The sequence below is a fragment of the Macrobrachium rosenbergii genome, chromosome 55, assembly GCF_040412425.1.
Source record: "Macrobrachium rosenbergii isolate ZJJX-2024 chromosome 55, ASM4041242v1, whole genome shotgun sequence".
NCBI classification, from domain to species: domain Eukaryota; kingdom Metazoa; phylum Arthropoda; class Malacostraca; order Decapoda; family Palaemonidae; genus Macrobrachium; species Macrobrachium rosenbergii.
In genome coordinates this window covers 58,576,124-58,600,131 of record NC_089795.1, presented here as the reverse complement: position 1 = coordinate 58,600,131, position 24,008 = coordinate 58,576,124, and the positions used below count along the sequence as shown (strand labels likewise).

At 36.4% G+C, this 24,008-nt stretch overlaps 1 protein-coding gene across 1 annotated transcript in view; it reads right to left on the bottom strand.

Moving 5' to 3' along the window:
- Positions 1-24,008, bottom strand: part of LOC136835818 (cytokine receptor-like) — a 191,670-nt gene that overhangs the window by 90,101 nt on the left and 77,561 nt on the right. The window contains 1 exon segment of the mRNA XM_067099671.1: positions 9,938-10,200. Within this exon segment, the coding sequence (XP_066955772.1) occupies positions 9,938-10,058 (121 nt within the window). The 5' untranslated portion in view covers positions 10,059-10,200.

Sequence of the window (24,008 nt, the reverse complement as noted above, 5' to 3'; positions counted from 1 at the left end):
TTCTTGATTGAATACCATTTCTCTTGATAAAATATTAGTTCTTATCATTTAGAACTTTTGACTGGGCATAGGTTCTCATGGCTAAACGTCATTTCTCTTAATAAATTATTAGTCTTTATCACTTGGAACAATACTTTGATGTGCAACAAAACTCTTGATTAAATGCACTCTTGATGAAATTATTCAGAACTACAACTTTTGAACTGGCATCGGTTCTCATAGTTACTATATCACTAGTCTACATCAATTAGAACAATTTTTGATCTACACCAGTTCTCTTATTAACAGGGAAGTTAGTATTTGTAATAAATTTTCGCGAATGAAGTCAGCCTCGTTATTAAAGACCTTTCCTAACACTCATCTACTGAAAAGCTCTCTTGATTGGACTTTCAATCATTTGACTGAATTTTCCTCCTCTCTGCTGAAGGTTTGTTCTTGTTATTTAGCCAAACGTCTGTTGCCAATTCCGGGAACAGAAGTCAGTTCTCATCATTCGGCACAATTTATTTTGCACGCACATTCCTTCTTGACAAGTCCTATGATTTTAAAGAATTTCCCTTAAGTGGAAATCCTTCCGCATAACCGTTTTCTTTTCATTTAAATAAAATTCAGTGGCTTTAAAAAGTTTTATATAATTGAAGATTACTATTTCTAAAAATGAAATATTTTTCATATCCAAACGTTATTTCTTATTTATAAAGGTCATTATTGTTCAATGAAAATAAGCCACCAGCACTCACAATAACTTGCCATGAATGAATATATCTTCACAATTCTAGACCTTACACCATCAATTGAAACACCAATACTTGTGGTTGTAATCAATTCCTCGTGAATGTATCTGTCTTCATTCATTAAGATTGGTATTATTTATGCATCAAGAGCTTTTTACAAGCTTGTATTTCTGTCTCTTTTGAAGATGAGTATTTCTTGTGAATCCAGGTCTTTCATAAAGAATGGCGTCTTTTCTTGATTCTAGTCATTTATAAATATCGGAAAGCATCAATAATTCAAGTTAATTCATGAAGATTGGTGTGTTTTTGTGAATCAGTGTTATTTATAAACACGTGACATCCTTCATTAGTCAAGGTCATTCATGAAGACATATCGTGTAATGATTCAAGATCATTTATAAACGCTGGCAGCCCTTCACGAATCAAGGTCATTCATAAGAAAAGGTCATTTATGAAGACTAGCACTCCTTCATGGCATGAGGTCATCCATGCAGATTGGTATTTTTCATGGTCCAAGGTTATTTATACTGGCTGTCCTTCATGATTCAAGGTCATTCGTATGGACCGGATATTTGCGAAGATTCAAGATAATTTTCCACCGTAAAAGCTCTGAACATCTCTGACACTGAAAATACATTTCAGGACTGAATTTCGATCCACATGAATATAAATGATTGAAGATTATTCAGGCAGATATAAATTCTTTACTAATAATGATCGCAATTATAATATAATTTATTATAATTTAAGTTTTTTTTTTTATAAAATATTCGGACGTTTACTACGAGCAGTATGACTTCTTATAATCCAATGCGTCATCAGCAAAGCTGCATTCCCTTTTGACAGAATGTTAATCCTTAAAATCTGAAGCCAGTGACGAATGAAAATCAACTCTCACGATTCAAATTTACTTTACAATTAATTTCTATTCATACAATTCACAGACACTCGTGACTGAGCATTTCACATTCGTGGGTCGAGACAGATCAAGATTCAAAGCCCTTATGACAAGAATTCTTCGCCTAAATAATGCAATGCCAATTTCTCTTCGATCATAACGCCATCCGACAGTCTCATTCCTGTGACCCAAGGACGCATCTTTTTGGAGCGAATCAGTTCTGGTCAAGTTCTCGATCATTCAGTTCTGGTCAAGTTCTCGATCAATCTGTTCTTACCAAGTTCTCGATTATTCAGTTCTGATCAAGTTCTCAATCATTCTGTTTTGATCAATTTCTCGATCATTCAGCTCTGATCAAGTTCTCGATCATTCAGTTCTGATCAAGTTCTCGATCATTCAGTTCTGATCAAGTTCTCGATCATTCAGTTCTGATAAGTTCTCGATCATTCAGTTCTGATCAAGTTCTCGACCATTCAGTTCTGATCAAGTTCTCGACCATTCAGTTCTCATCAAGTTCTCGATCATCTCTGGAAAACGCACAGCAGTTGTGATAATTACGAATCACTGTATCATAAAGTTTAGAAGTGAACCATTTGCACTGCCCGAACTCTCACGAATCTAATCCAGTGACAAGGAAAATTGCACCGAGGAAATTTATCAAATTAATTCACCTCAGTTCTTAATATCATGATTGGAAACAGCTTCGCTTTGTTCAAAGCTAAAGATAATGCGGAATGTATTAATGGTCTTTGTTTGTGTTCTTGCTTGATAAGTCGAGAGAAATTAGTAGAGACACGTGCCACATGGCATAGCAATGGGAAGAGACAGCCTCACTCTCAATTTTCTTCCCTCTTTTTCTCATACTTTTTAGTTTTCTGTGAAAGAAAGCTATTGAGATGGCTATTTGTCTGTTCGTCCGCACTTTTTCTGTCCACCCTTAGATCTTAAAAACTACCGAGGGTAGATGGCTGCAAATTGGTAAGTTGATCATCCACCCTCCAATCATCAAATATACCAAACTGCAGCCCTGTAGTCTCAGTAATTTTTATTTTATTTAAGGTTAAAGTTAGCCATGATCGTGCGTCTGGCACCCCTAAAGGTGCCAACAACACAGGCCACCGCCGGGCCGTGACTGAAAGTTTCATGGGCCGCAGCTGAGAGTTTCATACAGCATTATACGATGTAAAGAAAACCTTTTCTTCGGTGCATTTTTTACTTGTTTTTTTTTCTTTTGACGACAGCTCAAGGCCATTGATTTTTTAAAAGCTGAGGTATAACAGCCTTAGGATGATTGTGTTGCTGAGCGGGAGAAATTTTCTGGAGTGTAAATATAGTTTTGCACAGGAAATTTTCCAGAGAGACGTGAAACAAGAAAATCCATACAGCGAAAAATGCATTAGGTTAATAATGTTTTGGGAGTCCGGATGTTGACTAAAAATCGTAGAATTTTCGTAAATAAGAGAAAAAAGCAAAATTAATTTTGATAAGTAGGTGAAGTGTGTTTGAGTTTCACATACGCTGCTAGAAGCCATATGATGGAATGTGTAATGTACATGTGTAATAGGTAAAAAGCGAAGACTACAGAGTATTACAGGAGGGATACACAGAATGTTACAAGGAGGATAAACACAGAGTAAATACTCCTAAAGGGTACAGATTTGACAACGGATTACAGCACATGGTTTTGCCACACGTCCAATTATAAAAAAAAAAAAAAAATCAACCAGGAAATTAAATTGTCAAAAGTAACACTTGGGTTGGTGATACTGTCAGAAAAGTATGGGCCACAAAGAGAAGATTTTTAGTTCATGATATTAAGAGAGAGGTGAAAAAACGATATAACCGGTAAAAGAAAGAAGTCAGAGGAAAAGGTGAAATAAAGGAAGGCGACAAAGAGAAAAAGATGGCTGGGAAACTCTATAAGACTGAGAGTATATACAGACATTTATTTTGTATCCTGGACGTCTGTAATGTTAAGGAATGGTTATGTGTTCGAAGAACACGGTTTTAATTAGGTGAACATGTTTCTTCATAGTCAATTACCAGCAATTAGGTACCCACAGGTGAAACATGAATATGCATCATTATAAACAACCTCCGCAAAGCAACGTTTCCACTGACGGCATGTGATGAAAATAAAAGAACTGATCCAATGAGGAACACTAGATTTGCGGCGGCTGCATATTCACATACAAACTGCAGCATTATTCAACTCATTTTCATTAAAGACGGGGCCAAAAATCTCTTCCTTGTAAACTAATTTCTATATATGACTTTTAATTAATTGCCTTTTTCAAATCAGTAATTAGCTTTAAAAAAAATATTAAAGCTTGGCACATGGATCTGTTTCTCAAAAGGTGACAAAAATCTGTTTACAACGCTTACGTTTCCCGATGGCAAAAGCACTTTACAGATTGTACGCTCTTCTACCGGAAATGCCTACGATTCTGAGCCTTTCTCTGGTTAATTTCTGAAAACATTACGTTGCTTAGAGCCATAGATTTTCAAACTCCATAAAAATGACGGAAAAAACATTTATATTCTAAATGGATTCATGAGACTGGGAAATATTTAATACCGTGACCAGGTGAATTTATGCTACCGCATGTCGATTCTCGTACGTAAAATAACTTTGCAACAGCAAGGTGTCACGGATCTCTTTCATTAGGATCGGAAACCATACTATTATAAAGAGTACTTGAGTTCATAACATAAACAATATTGAAAATGCAAGTGAAACTAGGATTCCATGAATTACTGGTGATAACACACTGGAAACTTAGCAGATGTCATGGAGATAATTCATAATTTTTATGTCTAAATAAAAATTACCGTCAAGAGTATTCAAATGTCAGATTCAGTTCCTTCATTTTCTTCATGAATTGCCATGAGGCCATAAAAACTTGCAAGAATGTTCATGCCCTTGTTGTTAAGTTCACTGTAAGTAAAACATGTTCACCTGCTAAAATGAATATAACTTTTCAGAAATATGTGGTAATTAATGAATTGACAACTGGATCTCATTCACTTTTCATAGGCAACCAGTTTCTACCTCTATTTAATACTTCCTGAAACCATAATACAATATCTTTCAGATATATTAATGAAAACTGAACCTGGTGCTCCTATCTACAAGACTCATTTACACTCATTTTATCACTGCAATGATAAAAAATTAAAACATTTTAAATTTAAATGATTACTTTTTACTCAGATTTCCAAGTGATTTTTAACATGATTAACATCAAAAAAATTCCAATTGAGTTTGGTAAAATATTACAATAAATAAAAGTCATCCACTGATTAGTAAACAAACAGGTTTTAAAGAAAATCAAATGAAGAAGTGGTTTAGTCTAATTAGCCTCTAACTAACTAATGAGATAACTAACATTCATAAGCACCCCAACATACACAAATATCTAATGAAAGCCAATGCACACTATAACAGGATGCAATTTGTACATAAGAATCCGATCTCTCACTGAGTCAATCATCTTTCCAGCTCTGTACATCTAGGAAAAGCTGTGTTGTTTTTCTTAGGCGCTACTGAAGTATCACACATCGAAGAATACCTTGCTTTTGGCTGACATAACAACTGTGCAACACTGAATTTATACCAAGGGTGGCCTGTTAAAACATAGCACCATTCTCATTTTTAATACACGTTTCACAGCTTAGTTAATTTTCGAAGCTAAAATGATCATGACGCAGAAAATTAAAATAATCTCTGGAACGCTTGCGAGCAAATGCGAACCAATCAAGAGAAGCCAATCAGTCAAGGAAACAATAACCAATCAAGTGTGTTGATAACTTTCCATTACGGTAATTCCTACGAAATTGTACATAATGTTTAATGTTAATTGTCTGGACACACCGAAGTAAAAAGATTTTTTTACAGAATTTAATTTCGCATCAAACTTGGAAAACGTGCTTAGCAACCAAAAGGAAAATCATCAAAATAAAACCTTATTCACAGCACTGCGAACACAGAACAAATTTGAACCAGTTGCTTATAGTGTACTCAGACTATCGAGGATTCATTCCATAAGAGACTCGTTGCAATTTGGAACAAAATGACGTATCCTTGACAACACAGAAGTTCTTTGAAAAACAGATGTTCCCATCGTCGTTTAAAACTTTTATTTTTTTTTATTTTTTTTTTATTTTATTTTGGTGGTGAGACATCCTGTTCTTAAAAGTTTAATCTTGGGTCCTGAAAGAATTATTACCAAGCAGTAGTTCAGTGGTCATAAAAGTCATGTTTTGGATGACAATGGGAACTTTAGATTTTCCAAAAAAATTTTCATTTAAGAGTCTCCAAATGGAAAGGAAAAAACTTTTATCCTTTTGGTAGTGAGAATCGGCTGAAGGCCCTTCTGCTAAATAACCACGTCCTTTGTTTTTCTTTTCCTAGATGCACACACTCACTGCAGTCTATAAATATAACACTGCTCATTTCGGATCCACCTCTTCATACCTCTCTTGAAGTGACAGAGAAGTACACGTCACTTCATGATCAATAATAATTAACAATAATAATAATAATCATAATAATAATAATCATAACAGAACACAGAAACATCTAAAGCACAATCATTTTGTAGAACATTTAAGATCCGGTCACTCTAAGGTAATCCTCGGCAATTGGACTTGTAACAGACTGCGCGTCTTGTCCCTCTACTCCCATCCACCCAACGAAAGCAAATGATCCAGCACCAACTATCATGTTTTTATATATATATAAATTATATCATCCTTTCTAAGACCAGCACCCTAAAATGTGAAGCAAGAAAAATGTGTGAGGAAATAAGGATAGGATATTCTTTTTTTTTTTCTTTCTGTCATGACATAACAGCAGCCGAGAGCGCATGACAAAAGGAGACCATCAACAACAGCAAAAGCCAATGTGAAAAAATACGAAAAAATAAAATTCGCATGCATAGCTAAAGGAAAAAAAATCTTGCTCTAAAGCAATATTCTGTCAAATAAGCAAAATCACGTGAGATATCAACAATTATCTAATCACTTTTCTTATACACTTACAACTATTACACTAGAATGATTACTTATCGTTACAATAAACTTCAGCATGACAAAACTTACACAGGTTGTGGAGCTTTTTTGACATTTCTGCCTCATTTTAGCTCTAAGACGTCCATAGAGCTAAAACATTTAAGTGCTTTCTACGGAGCCAATGACGAAAATTCTGCAGTGCTTGGAGGCCGATCGCAACACGCTACCATACACACGCATACACAAACTCACATACGCGCACACACAAATACATAAGCATTCATAGTATGTTTACATATAAACATAAAAAATCTACGTATTAGATGTGGCTAACAAAGTGAAGAGCAAGCTTTGTTCGACAGTCCCATGTTAGGAGCGTCGAGGCGCTTAGTAATGAACTTACGGTAAGATATGACTGGCACATTGTTTACAGCCTCGGTACGAAGTTGGGCCAACGGACTTTAAAGGTAATAGAGGACTTTGGGCGATGATATGAACGTAAAATGTCTCTACTACGCGAAAAAAAACTCACAATTTCATGGGATCTAGACTTTAACGGTCATTTGAAAAAGGGAGAAATAAGGAACTGAGGAAAGACATATCAACCAACAACTTTGAAAGCGCTTTCCACTTATTTTCTATTTCTTTTCTTTTTTGACGAGACAAAAGAAAGTTACATTTGTTTTCTGATTATCATTTTACGTTACGAAGTGTATTTTTTTTCTGTATGTGCGAAAAAACAGTATACTGCTAGTCAATGAAGGCAAATGCACACAGATCTGAGGAGAATATATGGATTCCGCCCCCCCAGCGAACAGTGGCACAATGAAAGTGAATAAAATTTCTGTCAAGTACGGAATCGTTCTCGGCTGTTTCTAGGGACTACAGAGAGTTTATTTTCCAATGAAAGCAGTAAAATCGACATTTTACGTAAGAAGCTGTTATACCAATACCCTTCACTAAAGAATGTTTAAACATCTTAGGTCTCAATGTAGCAAATATATCAAAACTGTTTTCACGTAATACATAGATTACACTTATATAAAAATATATATCCAGTTCTTAAGAAATGGTTGCTAACATTCTGTGCCTAAACATTCAGCAATATCTTAACGTGGGACTTACGATCAAATATGAATGTGATAAGTTTTAAGCACTAAACTTGTATTTAATACGTGTATACATACATGCAATATATATACTGTATATATACATATAATCTATATATATTTTATATATATAATATAAATATATAGTATATATATATTATATATATACTGTAATATATATACAGGTACATATATAATATATACATATATATATATATATATATATATATATATATATATATATATCTATCTCTTATAACTATCCCCAATATACAAAACTCTTGAATTTCTACTTACAATAAACATTTTATGTAAACACAAATCTGTAGGTCAGTAACCTTCATTTATTATGGCGACGCTAATAGTGAGATCTATGTGTATAGGGGTATATATTGCAAAACTGTAACAGGACTTCAACATCATACATACATACATACAAACATACTTACACAAAGAAATACATATAAATACATACATACATATAACAGCACAAGAGTAGATACATAATCTCTCTCTCTCTCTCTCTCTCTCTCTCTCTCTCTGGCAAGCAAAAATAGCCATTGCATTTATGAAGCTTTTGAGATTTTACAAGCCACAACAGCAAATGATGGAAAATGAGAGACTCTGAAAAAATATATATCTATAAATCTTAGCGAAGATTCTTAAAAACTAAAACAACAAAGAAAAAGTGACTTAAGCACATTATGAAGACTTGGTGATCAAAATTCCGGTGACCTCTACGTGAAAAATTAAATATAAAGCTCAAAGCATTATCTACTTGTTACAGAAGCTTTTTTCTGCGTCCCACCTCTTGCGACAAAACGAGTGGAAATCACAAAAGATATATTTACATATATATATATATATATATATATATATATATATATATATATATATATATATATATATATATATAAATCTATGAATATATATTTATATATATGCATATATATTATATATATACATACATACATATATATAAACATATATAATCTATATGTATTTATATATATAGATTTATGTATATATAAATCTATGAATATATATACATAATTATATATATTTATATATATTATATATACATATATACATACATATATATAAATATATATAATCTATATATATTTATATATATAGATTTATGTATATATATATATATATATATATATAGATATATATATATATATATATATATATATATATATATATATATATATATAACATATATATAAAGCAAACGAAGACGACATAGGTCAAGTCCAATGTAGTTATTCACCTCAACCCTACCATAAGCCTAGCCATTTGTTTATTTCATCTAAACCTAACTGAACCACTATGTGCTAACGCTACAGTTTCAGGGGGATAAAACCCTTATTATTTTAAGCAAATCGGTACCACATAATGAGAAAAACCTGACTTACACAAATTCACGTTAACCCACATTTGTGATATAGATGAGCAAACGTCTGCCATGAACCAGTAAGTTCTTTAAGACTTTGCTGTTATAAGAATCCTGCCGTAATATGAAGATGTTACATTCATTTTACGCATCCTTGCGCCCCACCACCCTCTTATGTTATAAGAAATGGAGGGCGAATCATTGCAAGTACACCTTTAATTACGTAAGCAATAAGGGAAAGGAATAAGTAATATTACTTGGATTCAACTGATTTCCTTGTGAGCCCCTCCAAAAGGGTGGTGGGGCCTTTAAGATGATTTTATCATCGAAAAAACGCCTCCCAGTCATACATGCTATGTACATCAATGCTCAATGCATGCGTTTGAGTTACGCTTTTGGCGGGTATAAGAGTATAAACATTTATATATGTGCATGGGTTTTTATCGGTATGTATGTGCGCTGGTGTGCATATATTTTTACATATACATACAGACACACACACACATACATAACTTTCGAGAAGCCTTTCATTAATATTCTGCGTTCTACGAATACATCAGTCTACATTTCAAGCTTATTTCATGTTAATCACATATTAGTTAACACCCGCTAGTCCAGCAAACAAACTAAACGTTAGTAATCTGTAAGTTCAGGAAGACACGTCCCTCGACATTAGTGATGAGACAGAGATTAATATACGTTAAGGGTTAAACAAACGATTTTCCCATCATGTTCATCTCCCCCCCGAACAGTGCAATCCCAACGAACGCCTGGGCAGACATACTTGCGTTGCTTGAGGCTAAGTAGGAGAAGCATTTGTACGGAGGGGAGGCGGCGGTGGCGAACGAGGCCAGGCAGAGCACCGTGACAGTCACCAGGCCAACAATGCAGGAGGAGGTCCCCATGGCTTGCTCAGCAGGATCGGCTCACCAGCACGCCACGAGGAAACAGGAAACTGGAGTAGGCGGACTGGGATGGTGGGAGGAGGGACCTATACCTCCCCTGCCAACTCCTTTCCCTACAAAGTGTTCTCGTCCATGTTACCACCTGCAAAGAAAAGGGAGACGGTTACTTTACAACACTCATACAAGTCTATCTGTTAATATCTAAGAAGAAAAAGGCTTGGATTGGGCTATAATGATGATCATAATACATAATGCAGATGTAAACACTCGAGTGATCAAATTAGCCCCTCAGCTTAAGTCGTCGACGTCAGTCCACAAAGAGAGCGAGATGGTCTAAACCAAGATGTAATTTAATTAACCGGGTATTCGCGATCAGGTTTACCTGTCAGTTCATCGAATCTAGCGTTAAAATTTACCTGTAGACTACCGTTTATGGGCGGAGTCTGTCCACTCACCAGAACGGATGAACTGATGGAATTACCTAAAGTTCTTCCGACCGACTGACAGTTGATTGCATGTGTGGACGGGTAAGCAACGATTTTACGACAGTTCGCTGCTGTATTTCGCCTGGGAAGGATCTCAGCCCCTCCGACAAGAATATTTCATTGTTAGAGCCTGCAGCACTATTTCTAGGCCGTTCTGAGTGCAAATCATATAATAAAAAATATACCTCCATGTGATACATAGTTTGGTATAGGTCTAGGCAAGTGTCCTGCCTTTTTATGAAAGATGGTACTAGGCTTCACGGTCCATTTCATAAACAAATGAACCAACCCCCGGATTGTAATTCAAACTTATTCACTAATACTGTATGAGAATAGACACCTCTCTTTAATAAGCAATATTTGGAACACTTTTACGCTATTTCGTTTCTTACTCATTATGAAGTGAATTGCCACAGCAGCTAGTCTATATAGCTCCAACTCCTTATCAGCCACCGGTGCCACATAATGTTACCACGACGAAAGCAAGGCGAGAACGATGACCTCGGGTTGAATGTCCGACTGACAGTTCTATTACTTTCATGTGGACTCTCATCCGTCGAACAGTTGTGGGTGAACTGACATGTAAACCTGAACGTGAATACCGGGCCTAGGAAGATAAGGTGAGTTACGCAGAGGTCGGTTTTTTAACTCTCCCGCGCATGACGTCACAAGGTGCCCCGATTCGGTAGCCGCTAAGCAAGCTAGTACCTTCTTCCCCTTGCGTACGGCAACGGGTAGACAGGAGTTTTCACGAATTTCTGATCATTCTTTAGGTTTTTGGAATCTAGTACGTTATTACCATGGTGATATGTGCTATTTATGGACGCTGTAACACAGAGAGGGACAACGTTTAGAGTGAAAAGGTTAGCTTTTGCCGTTTCCCTAAAGATCCCGAAATGTGTAGTTAGTGGACTAACATCTGCAGAAGTGACCATGTAAACACTGAAAACGCAAGTGTGTGTTCGGTTCATTTTCAACAAAGCGATTATGCAAGAAAAAACCTTAAGCATGAACTGCTTACCTACTGCCCCGCAAATGCAAAAAAATTGAAGGATGAAGCCAGACCGAACCAACGTTTACCTCTGCATGATAGTCACTGTTGATTCAGGTATTTAACATCTTGACTCTAGTTGGTTCAATCTACCTGTTACATTTAAAATTGTGGCTAAATATATTAACTATCGACTTATATGAATACTTATATCAATTAAAGTGCACAAATATATCTTCCATTCGGTTCCTAATACAAGTAAACCATATTTGACTGGTTAAGTGATAAGATTGAAATTAGGCCTAGACCTATGTGTAATTAAGAATAACTGCAAAGGGGATATACCAGTCAACACGAGAGAGAGACACACGAACATTTTACTGAAATTGTTTTTATGTGCATGAAATGGTCCTATTATTTGTCGGGCAAAGGAAGTGGGACAGTTATTTTCGACAGAGGTAGAGATGGAGAGACACTGAGAGGAGAGCATTTTACATAAGTGAATCAACCATGGGTTTATAAGGATAATTCTAGCAATTAAACACCATATACAGTATGTAATATCTTCCATTCGATTCCTAATGCAAATAAACCATGTTCACCGGTTAAGACTGATAAAATTGGAATTAGGCCTAGGCCTATGTTTGCTGAGAATAACTGCAAAGAAAAAATGCTAGTCAACACGAAAGCGAGAGAGAGAGGGCAAAATTTTATTAGAATTGTTTTCATGTGTATGACATAGCCAGTTATTTGTTTGGTAAGGAAGGGGAAGAGAGAGAGAGAGAGAGAGAGAGAGAGAGAGAGAGAGAGAGAGAGAGAGAGAGAGAGAGAGAGAGAGAGAGAGAGAGAGAGAGATTTTTCTTTATAAACAAGCCTCACTTGTATCAGGGGCTAGAAGATGAAATGATAGTTATGAAAATGATAGTTAATTATATATATATATATATATATATATATATATATATATATATATATATATATATATATATATATATGAATGTCTTTTCTTGTAATAATTATTATGTAATATGAATATAAGAAGGCCCATAAAATTTCTATTTAAACGTTGAAACCATATTTCGGGCACTTGCTTCTACACAGAATATGGACAGGTGGAAAGTTACAATGGTATATATACAAAAACATAAAGGTGTAATTTAGGCCTGATGGTATGGAGGTGGCGTTTCTTAAGAAAGAGGAGAATGACCAAATTCCCTAGTGGTTTTTGGCCTCATTAGCTCCCGTTTGGCGATGGATCTGGCGGTCGCGTTTCTTGGGTCATCTTCTTCAGAGGGGTTTGAGGATTACAAAAGTCGATGCCCGTCCGATTTCCAATGTCCTCCGACAGGTTCATATTGTTGGTTTGATTGATGACAGCAGATTCCAGCATCTTTCTTTTGTACGGACAGCTACTTTGAAAACCAACCCGCCCCCACCAGTTAATGACTCTAAGAAACGCCACTTCCATACCATCGGGAGGCCTAAGGCTACACCTTTATGTTTTTGTATATATATACCATTGTAACTTTCCACCTGTCCATATTCTACCAGTGAACAGGCACAGAAGCAACTGCCTGAAATATAAGGTTTCAACGTTTAAATAGTGTTTTATGGACCTTCTTATATTCATATATATATATATATATATATATATATATATATATATATATATATATAGAGAGAGAGAGAGAGAGAGAGAGAGAGAGAGAGAGAGAGAGAAAGGAAATTCACTCTTTTTTATTCATATGAATAGGAATTTGCAGTTCTTATCGTAAGGAAAGTTAAAATGATAAAATACACGTGTATAATACATACATACATATATATATATATATATATATATATATATATATATATATATATATATATATATATATATATATAGTTATATATAATACACGTATGTATAGACAAATATATATATTATATATATAATACATATGAATAGGTTTCGTCTTCTGAATAATGAAAATAATACATGCTTATATCTTTTTTTTTTTCCTAAAATGGATATGTTACATGCAAAGGCTAGACAGATATAGCAAAATCAACAATCTACTCTAAATACCTTTTCAAAACTTCACAAAATATATCACTCAACAAATTTTGTGACTAACGCGGCATAACGCTTTAAGCTAATATGGCCAAAATTGACCATATGGTTTGGTTTGAACTTCAGTGTACGTAATAGACACAGGATCTGTCTTGCTCGTGTATACAGCTGCCATAATTGATTAGAACAGAAGGATCTATCTAACTCATTGCTCCTTTATCGTATTTACTGCTGTCCTGTCCTTTCCTTCTTACGAGAAGTGTCCTCATCTCCTTCACCTGGTTAACTTATAGTTCTGTTCTATCCCACGCATCCTAAAAGCACAATCGAATAAATGATCCAGCTCCCACTGTCACTCCTGTATTTAAATAAAAAAAAACGTAATAAAACTACAATAAACTACAGGAGTCAATCACACGTAAATAAAAAAAAGATTAGAAACTGAATTATCCCAGACATGCAATAAAAAAAATGAAGTCACCCAGACGTAAACTTCATGGAAAAGTTATTTTACTTCGTATCCTAAATTTTCCCAAGCCTCTTCGTACCCTCCAAATAAAATATCAAATATTCGTTCCCTTTCTACTTCAGCTCCGAGATCTGGCACGCTTTTAACAGCTCGCTTTATATGTATAACCTTATTATCACGCCCTGACTTTGGAATCATCACTGGAGAAGATGAACATGACAGAAAAAGAAAGAAAAAGAAGGGTGTGAGAGAGAATACAGTACACAGACATGTCGCAACGTCCCCCGCTTCACTGATTTGCAAGCTGCTCTACCTACATCCTTTTGGATAAGTAATCAGTATTTCCTGAGAGCTGGTTCGACCACTTCCCCACCAATACGTATAATCTTTCAGTGGCACATGTAATAAAAATGTTGCTCGATGCCTTTGCAGCTTATTCTTTCTTCTGTACTTCAATTTTCTCATTTATTTCGCAGTCCGTCTATCTGCCTGCCTGCCATTCTCATCTTGCCAAGTGTTCAAAGTTATTAAAAAACGGTAACAAAATCAGAATTTATACCATATCATTACCATATCACCGACATCGATACACACAGCTTTCAAACCATGGCTACGATAACATAACATTTACATGATCAGTTTGGTATAAAAAAAAAAAAATTACAAGCGTTATAAAAGCAGAATAACAGTTCATGGTTCCTTTTCGCCTACCGCTAATTGCCCAATGAACCCTTCGATGCACAGAGGATACACGAACAAAGCTCTGTTGCTGAAGGAACAAGATCTATCGCAGCGACTTCAGCCTCCTACAGTCTTCGTTATCCGAGTTTCACTTGACCTGGTTTTTGACTCTCCGACACTATGAAAGAATGAGCTTTTTGTCAGTCATTAAACATCGTTCTATTCTATTCTAACACCTTCAAGGCTCTCACTAGATCGTCCAGTCTAGACAAACACGCTTCCTCACTCTGCCTCTTCCCCAACCCCCCGGCCCCGCTCCATGTCATTCTTACTCTCATTCTATGCTTCGTTAAGTTTCATTCTATTCCTTCGCTTTCCTTTCCTTCTTTCTCTGTCTTCCCAGTTCCCGTTCTGTTTCATCAGTGCCAGTTCCTATTAAGACGTCTCTTGCTCAGAAATAATTGAAATTTCAGCCTCTAATGAGAGGAAGTGGACGCGTCATGAGTGTCCTTGGGAATCATCTGAGACGTTCTCTTATCGAAAGAGAGCAGAGTTTAACTTCCTGAGATCACACTCCGACCGAAGGACCTTCAATAATGCAACCCTTGATGGCTACAGCCACCTCCAACATCCAACGTCACTGGTCAAAGGCACTTTCATGTGCTACTCGACAGATCTTCACAGCATCAGAGGCGATAAGCCAGTGCGTTTATTACTATGCAATGAAAAATTAATAAATGATACCATTGTGCGCTCTAGTTCAGCTATTTAAGCCTTATGCAAACGAGTAACAAATGCGCCGAAGTTTCTTCGGCGCAATCGAGTTTTCTGTACAGCGTATAATACTATATGAAACTTTCAGCCACGGCCCAGTAGTGGCCTGTGTTGTTGGCACCTATAGCGGTGCCAGACGCACGTTCATAGCTAAATTTAACCTTAAATAAAATAAAAACTCCTGAGGCTAGAGGGCTGCAGTTTGGTATGTTTGATGATTGGAAGGTGGATGATCAACATACCAATTTGCAGCCCTCTAGCCTCAGTAGTTTTTAAGATCTGAGGGCAGACAGAAAAGTGCGGACGGACAGACAAATGGCCATCTCAATAGTTTTCTTTTACAGAAAACTAAAAGGAGGCGTTTACTTCAAAATATATGGAGGGTAACATAAATATCACCTTGAATAACAATCGTCTCAGGAATTTGAAATAAAATGACACTGCTGGCTAACACAAATAAGTTTGATTACGAATATCGTACTGTCGATGATCTTCACTGTCCTACTATGAATCAATCAGTAGTCAATGTTTTCCATCCCTGACGAAAACGGGGGAAATTTCTATCAACTCGAAGCAAAGCTCCTAATGAAACAGATACTTAATCCTTTAAGAATCTCTCTCTCTCTCTCTCTCTCTCTCTCTCTCTCTCTCTCCTCTCTCTCTCTCAAACGGCGCTATAAATACTTTTCCGTATTCCAACAATAGCAAGAACAGCTACATACCGTATTTATAACCTTCGGAGGGAACAGGTGTTCAAGTGATGTTCTATCACCAAGGTCACTGTTACAACTGACTCTTCAATGTTACAGTATCATAAACACACGTGATCTTAAGAACATGTGCGTATGTAGCACAATCATACTTAAAACTGTACATAAATATAAAAGTAGCATGAAAATATAACCGAATGCATACAAATATATCACATTCTATCCGTACATGATGTACTAACTTTATAAAATATATTAACTGAGATGTGATATGAGAGATTTCCCTGTTGGGGACACTAGATTTCATAATAATGTATTCTAACAGGTATGTAAGGAAAAACACACTACAAAAAACAAACACTTCAGACTTAAAGTCTTAAAGGTCTAGCCTTAAGATACCTAACTCACTGCTTCAGTCAACAAAGCCGCTAAGTATTTTTTTTGTCCGTTACCGACTAGGAGTCGATTCTGGGTCCCCTAGCTTTATTAGGGAAAATACCAAAACGTTCATCACAAGCGTCTCACAATCACACCAAATATGTATAAAGTACACATACACACACTATGTATATATGCATATATATATAAAATATGTATACACACACACACACACATATATATATATATATATATATATATATATATATATATATATCCATATTAGTTCGAGAATAATTACGGGAAAGAAAAGGTTAGAATAAACACACTAATGGTATCGTGACAGAGATATCAACCCGTCGCAAATATTTTAAGGCTTAACAGAACTGAGAGACGGAATGAATTGACCGCATAAAAACAAAAGGCCCAAAAAATGTCGTAGACTCTAGTCCACCCATGACTTGCAAAACAAAGGAATGACTTGACATCGTCAAAGGGAACGCCTCGGTTGCTTAACAAATACCCTGAAGGAGAACAACACGAGGAGAGAATGAAGAGGAGAGAGAGAGAGAGAGAGAGAGAGAGAGAGACCTCCATACAAGCATGACATACACGCGATGCTTGCCGCCATATTTCCTGAATCCAGCTTAAAAAGTCACAGGAAAAAAAGTCACAATAATTTATGGTGGCCGGTAATAAAGTCACCAAAAAAAGTAACCTATCCTAACCTAACCCAACTTAACCTAACTTAACCTAACCTGACCTAACCCAACCCAACCTAGCCTACTGATTACCGGCCACCATAAATTAATGTGACTTTTCTCCTGTGAATTTTTTCCCTAGCCAAAATTGTGACTTTTTTCTGTGCTTTTTTTCCTGTGATTTGATTACCGGCCACCTATTTCCTTATTAATGATGCCAAACGCAAATGATAAATAAATAAATAAATAGACTAATTAATTAATCAATGAATTAATTAACATTTTATAGTTAACTAAAGTAAATCAATAACATTCCGAAATGAGTGAAATAAAAAAATGAACACTTGAAAAGGGGGATCTTTCCTAAATAGTGACCCCAAGGGTTTTCGGTTGTCGTTATCTAGGACTAATATTTCTTGGGGGTCATTATCTTTATGATATTTACAGTCTTTCGTTTATGTTTTTACGGTAATCACCAACGGGCTTGTACTAAACACGCCGCAAAGGTGGATAAATACCAGGTTAAAACCCTTGGGGTCACTATCTAGGAAAGATCCAATGATTTAATTAACATTTTAAAATTAACTAAAATAAATCAGTAACATTCAGAAATGAGTTAAATAAATAAACGAACACTTGAAATGGGATATAAGTAAATGGCTTTTTTTGGGCAGCTATGCAGACTCGAATTATATATGTAGCGAACATCAACTACACAATCTAAAAATTACAAAAGCAAGTTAATCAGTCTTTCCCTGACCTCTCGAGGTAATGGGGAAGGACATTATTTTTGGAGGCTGAGAGTTGAGAGAGGGGGGGGGGGTGTGGAAGAGACTGAATTTTCTTAGCATAAAAAATTGAAAGAACAAAACGCACTCTCAGTCATTGCATTATTCACAGGATACGGTCATGGGCGTTATAATTAATGACAATTGTACAAAATTCTCCAAGCAGAATCCATTTACTAATCTTGTGCTTTATGTCTGCCTGTTTATAGATCAATAAAGAGAGAGAGAGAGAGAGAGTGGGGGGGTTAAATTTAATTCCTATTACTCTTCAGTGAATTATTCACAAAATTAACCTGAAAATAAACACAGCATGAACAAACAGACTACTATCTTCTTCCGAATAAATGGAAAGTTCTTCCCAGCAACCTGACTTCACCAGTTATTTTTAGTTCCTACTGGATACAGATCACATCTTTCCTGACTAACTAATCCATTTCGGGAATCAGCAACGTCGTTCTTTGCCCCATCCAACGACTCAATATTGCGGAGTGATTTGTTTTAGTACTGAGCATCGTAAGAGCACTCTTTCGGACGGTCTTGACTGATGCAATCGCTAGTTTTTAATTGCAGTATTTGTTCTACTTACTGCAGTCATGTCGCTACCAACGGTTATCACTTTTTTTACCACTGTCACGGATATAATGCAAGGTTGCAATTTTCAAATAGCCTCCCCTGATTCATCTCAATTACACGAAAATGGTAATATCGAAGGCTTAATATTAATGATTCGAATGGTAACGATCTTTTACGTCTTCATTTCTATCAAGTTTCTGGATAGTCCAAGAAAATATTATGATAAAATACAGACATATGTGCAATATCTGTCACGAAGCAACAACAATTCATGAAAAAAAAGAAGAGGTTTACAATTGGTTCGTCTTCCCTTCTTATCAGCGCATGAACATCGACTTTCTTATTATCAACATGGCACGAAAATTTAAAATCTAGTTCTGGGGATTTCCACAAAAAATTTAGCATACCCACCCACACACACACACATAATATATATATATATATATATATATATATATATATATATATATATATATATATATATATATATATATATATATATATATATATATATGTGTATGTATATATTGTACATAATTTATATATATATATATATATATATATATATATATATATAGTATTTAATAGATAAGGAGAGAGAGAGAGAGAGAGAGAGAGAGAGAGAGAGAGAGAGAGAGAGAGAGAGAGAGAGTTTCCACTTAGCTGAAGTTGACTGCATTGGATGATCCGTAGGTATTGTTGGTACTGAACTTCTGTAGACTTATTAAAAAGTAATATATTCAGGTCTACTGTCTGAGGATTTCAGGTAGCAAGACAAACCAACACCAGGTTGAAGTAATGATTTTGTACATCGTTCACTGCTCTTCTGTTTGAGCTGAGCTAAACAGGTTTGTAAGCAATCGTCTGAGATATCAGGACCTTCCCCTCCCCCTCCACCGACGTAAAAGTGTGGCCAAGTAGGCGCCATTGCAGTGTTGCCATCGAAAGGAAGGCAGAGGTAAATCGGCAAATTTCAGACGGTGAATAATGCTTGCGTTGTTAAGTGGAAAACTTCGTAGCTCAGGTGTCTGTGGAATGCTATTTCATTGATATATGACCGGTGGTAAATGAATTGCCATATAAGGTGAAAGGCCCAAGGAGCAGCACCTATAAATGAACTACTTGCATTTAGCTGTGTATGTGTGCGTTTGCATGTTTGTATGTGGTTTATACCTGATGAAGACTATCAACTATTGATAGTTTTGGGGTAAGGTAGTATTTCAAGAGCTATTTCTCGTTCCTGCATGATTTTCCTAGTTAATAATGACGTCACACCGCGATTCGCATAGATGCTGAAGCCTTATGCTTAGAAATTTGGGTCTCATAATTCTACGAACCTTCTGAACAATTCCTTAGAAATCATCGATCGGAGAAAGTTGCCAGAGTAAATTTTTAGTTCGTATTAATTACGGTAAAGGAATATACTAAATGGAACTCAATGTAAGCAATGGCTGTGCTTAATGTGCTACTCTCTGAGAACAAAAACTTATATTTCATCACCATATTTCCTCCATAGTCAAATGTAAACACCTTCAGAGAAAACAAAAAACAACGTCCTGCAACCTTTCCTGACTGCTCGTGACGCACGAAAATAGGCGAGTGCCGTTGCCAGAATTATAAATAGTTAGCTCATATTTGTAACAAGGGAACACTTAATGCAATAAAACCAAGTGCAAAATGATATTAACCTAATAATATTATAGATTAACTGGTATTATCTCATTTCTTAATAAGAAAGATGTCTATTCGGACCCAGCGAAAAGGCAAATTGGCATCTCACTTCCAAGTATTAGTGTGACCTTACTGGTGGTCGCCAGTGCTTCGTTTTATGTCATATTGCATCGTCCGTTGAACACGCGACGTGAAACCTACTCTTCTTTAGCAGCTTTCTCGCTCGGGAGGGCGAAGCAGATTATCATCACACAGGACTTTACTTCTCAAATAGTTTTTCTGTATATTTAGCAGACTATGAAGAGAAGTTAAATCAGAACGAATGCCACAAATTCGAATAACAACGAACTATACTGGAAATGAGTATTTCCCACCAAGTTTTTTTCACTGGTACAATATAGTGACAATACACTTGCGTTATACACTCCAGTATACACTCACACGTTGTATCTATACATCAATCAATTTATTCCCGAGTCTGAGGGCACATACTTACTGGATATGCATACACCTGTAATCTCCTCCAAACGTACTAAAACACCTGTTATTTTCCAAGCTACGAGGAAATAATTACGTACGAAAATTCTACACTCCAGTATCACTTGGGAGTTTCAATCAAGGGAGAGCGAAAACTGAAGGGCAAACTAAACTGCAGGATGCCCTAAACTGCAGGAGAAAGTACAATGCAAGCTGGGCACACTCGTTAACGTATGTGAAGCAACTGCGGGAAAACTACGAGGTGACGAGAAGAAAACCTCAAAGTACTGATGTGCTTCATTAAGTTCCGAGGAGCGCTCGAGTTCTCCTCGGAATTCTCGAGTTTGTCGCTCAGTTTCCAAGAAATTCCAAAATAATTCAAGTTTACGGTTTCTCGAGATGGCAAGATAACTCAAAATGGACGGACACAAGACATCGTCTACTATTCCGTCTCCCTTTCCTGTCGACTTGAATGGGCATTTTAAGGTCCATGTCAGTTTTCTTGTGACGACAGAAGTTTGAACACTGGCACATCATCTTGTCTCATAGTTCAACTTGGATTTACTCTCCTTTGTCTGCTTTCTCCTCTGTATTCTCATTTGTCTGCCAGTCTGTCTATTCGTCGGTCTACTGCACGCGATCTATTTTCTTATTTTATCATACTCACAGATAGAACTTGAGTTTCAATGTTTCTGGAACGCACTTACCAAGCAAACATTCATACATGGTTCCATATATACATATTGTATACCCATTTTAGATCGGATCTTTTAATTTCTTTCTTAAACCTCGACATCATAAGCAGAGCACACGGGAAAGGTTTTTGCCTGGTGAGAATGAGAGTACAAAACTTCTATGATGATCCACATGTATCATATAAATTATCAAAATTACATGAATTATGGTGCCCACTGAATCAATTACGTGAAAGCAGGATAGGATAATTCCCAGTGTGATAGCTGTTCTTGAATTAACTTCGGTGATCTGAAAAATGTGAGGTACGCTCTCACAGCTTCTGTCTTAGGAACCTCACCTTTCCCTACCAATTTTATTTCTCCCTTCACTCCTAAGATAAAGATGAGTATGGAATTACCATTCCCGTCCACCTTATCACAGGTAAAAGATTTACCTGTTCCCAAGTCTTTTTTAGTTTTCTGTAAAAGAAAACTATTGAGATGACTTTTTGTCTGTCCGTCCGCCCTCAATCTGGAAAACTGCTGAGGCTAGACGGCTGCAAATTGGTATGTTGATCATCCACCCTCAAATCATCAAACATACCAAATTTCAGCCCTCTAGACTCAATAGTTTTCATTTGATTTAAGGTTAAAGTTAGCCATCATCGTGCGTCTGGCACCCATACATAGGCCACCATCGGGATGTGGCTGAAAGTTTCATGGGCCGCGGCTGAGAGTTCAATGGGGCGTGGCTGAGTTTCATACACCATTAAACACTGTACAGAAAACCCGATTGCGCCAAAGAAACTTCGTCGCATTTTTTTTTTTATCTTTTTTGTCAATACCTGCGGGGAAAATAGCAGAAAGGCGTAGTACAGGGTGGATCCGTTTGATAGAGTCAGTTAGGAAAATGTTTTATGACGGTATTGGTTTTCTCGTCTGATTCACGACCAACACCAGCTGCTGTGTACATTTACCTATCAAATGTGTCTTAATATTATTCCTTCAACAAAATGCATATTGAAAATCTAATTCTCAAGTATAATTCCTAAAATGAAAAAAAGGAATCATCCATAACCGCAAAATAATAAGAATAACAAGAGGAAACGTCTCCTGACTGTCACCTACTTCACAATAGAGGAAAAGAAGGCTTCGAGTAAACTACCAAGTGAAGCTCCTCCAGAGAGAGAGAGAGAGAGAGAGAGAGAGAGAGAGAGAGAGAGAGAGCCCAAGCATGGAGCGAAAGAGTGATAATAGAACAAATCAATAGTTCTTGTAAGAAATGTTCGAAATCTCGTCTCTCGGAAGTTCTCCTCCACCTCCGAAGAAGGTCCATGGAGCAGAGGCAGCCCTCGACCGATGTCGATACATCAGATGTCGTGCGGACGAGGGAGTTCAGTCGAAGACAGCAAGGCTGCCATTGCCACGATCGCCTGTCACGAAGCTGCCAAACGCACGCAAGCACAAACAGTCCAACATACAACAATCGCATGAACATTCTGATACACATACACACACACACACACACACTCGCTTATTCGAGTTTCACTAACAGACTACTGGACTGACTGACTTAGTCATCGGCACTGCCTAATCTACTGAAAACTGCTATTCTCTTATTTACAATCGATACTGTCTTCTTTCTTGACTCCAAAAGCACAGCCTCATTGAAGGGGAAAAATTAAACTCCACGTTCATTCCACAGAAAAGTCACCAAAGGATTTGACTTATTCTTTATTGAGCGAATATGAGACCCAACAAACCTCGCAGTCTCATTTTGGATATTAACCACCTAACAGTTACTGCATGACGCACCAATCTGAAATGTTTGAAGATTCATTTGTGAAACTCTTGAATCTAGTGTCCAAATCCACTGGGTATGGTTATACTACAGGAAAAAAATAATAATAATCAAAATAATAATAAACTGTTAGCTAAGAAATTCACAATCTAGTGAAAAACAATCTGTGTAATAAAAATCCACAATTATATATTCAACTGTGTTACTATGTACAATATATACAAGCGAATACTTTCGAACACCTGACCGGTGATCCTCATCAGTGTTAACGTTAAAAATACATAGTAATGTAGTTTACTATATAACTGTGAATTTTTATTACACAATATACTGTTAAATAACATGGCACCATCAGTCGAACTGACATTATATCGAGTCTTTTCAGTTCAACGTATAATTCTTTTCGCTTCAACTCTATAATGTTCCACAAAATCATTTCTTCCAGCCATACTATGATCACTGGTCAGTTTGCGTCTAACCATAACACTGAATTGTACGCAGAGCTGAAAAGACTCAATGCAGAATCAATCCGACTGATGTTGCCATTTCATTTAACCGAAATTGTTAAGTGAGTTAAAAAGTTAAGTATCCCTTAGTTTAACTAGACCACTGAGCTGATTAACAGCTCTCCTAGGGCTGGCCCGAAGGATTAGACTTATATTACGTGGCTAAGAACCAATTGGTTACCTAGCAACGGGACCTACAGCTTATTGTGGAATCCGAA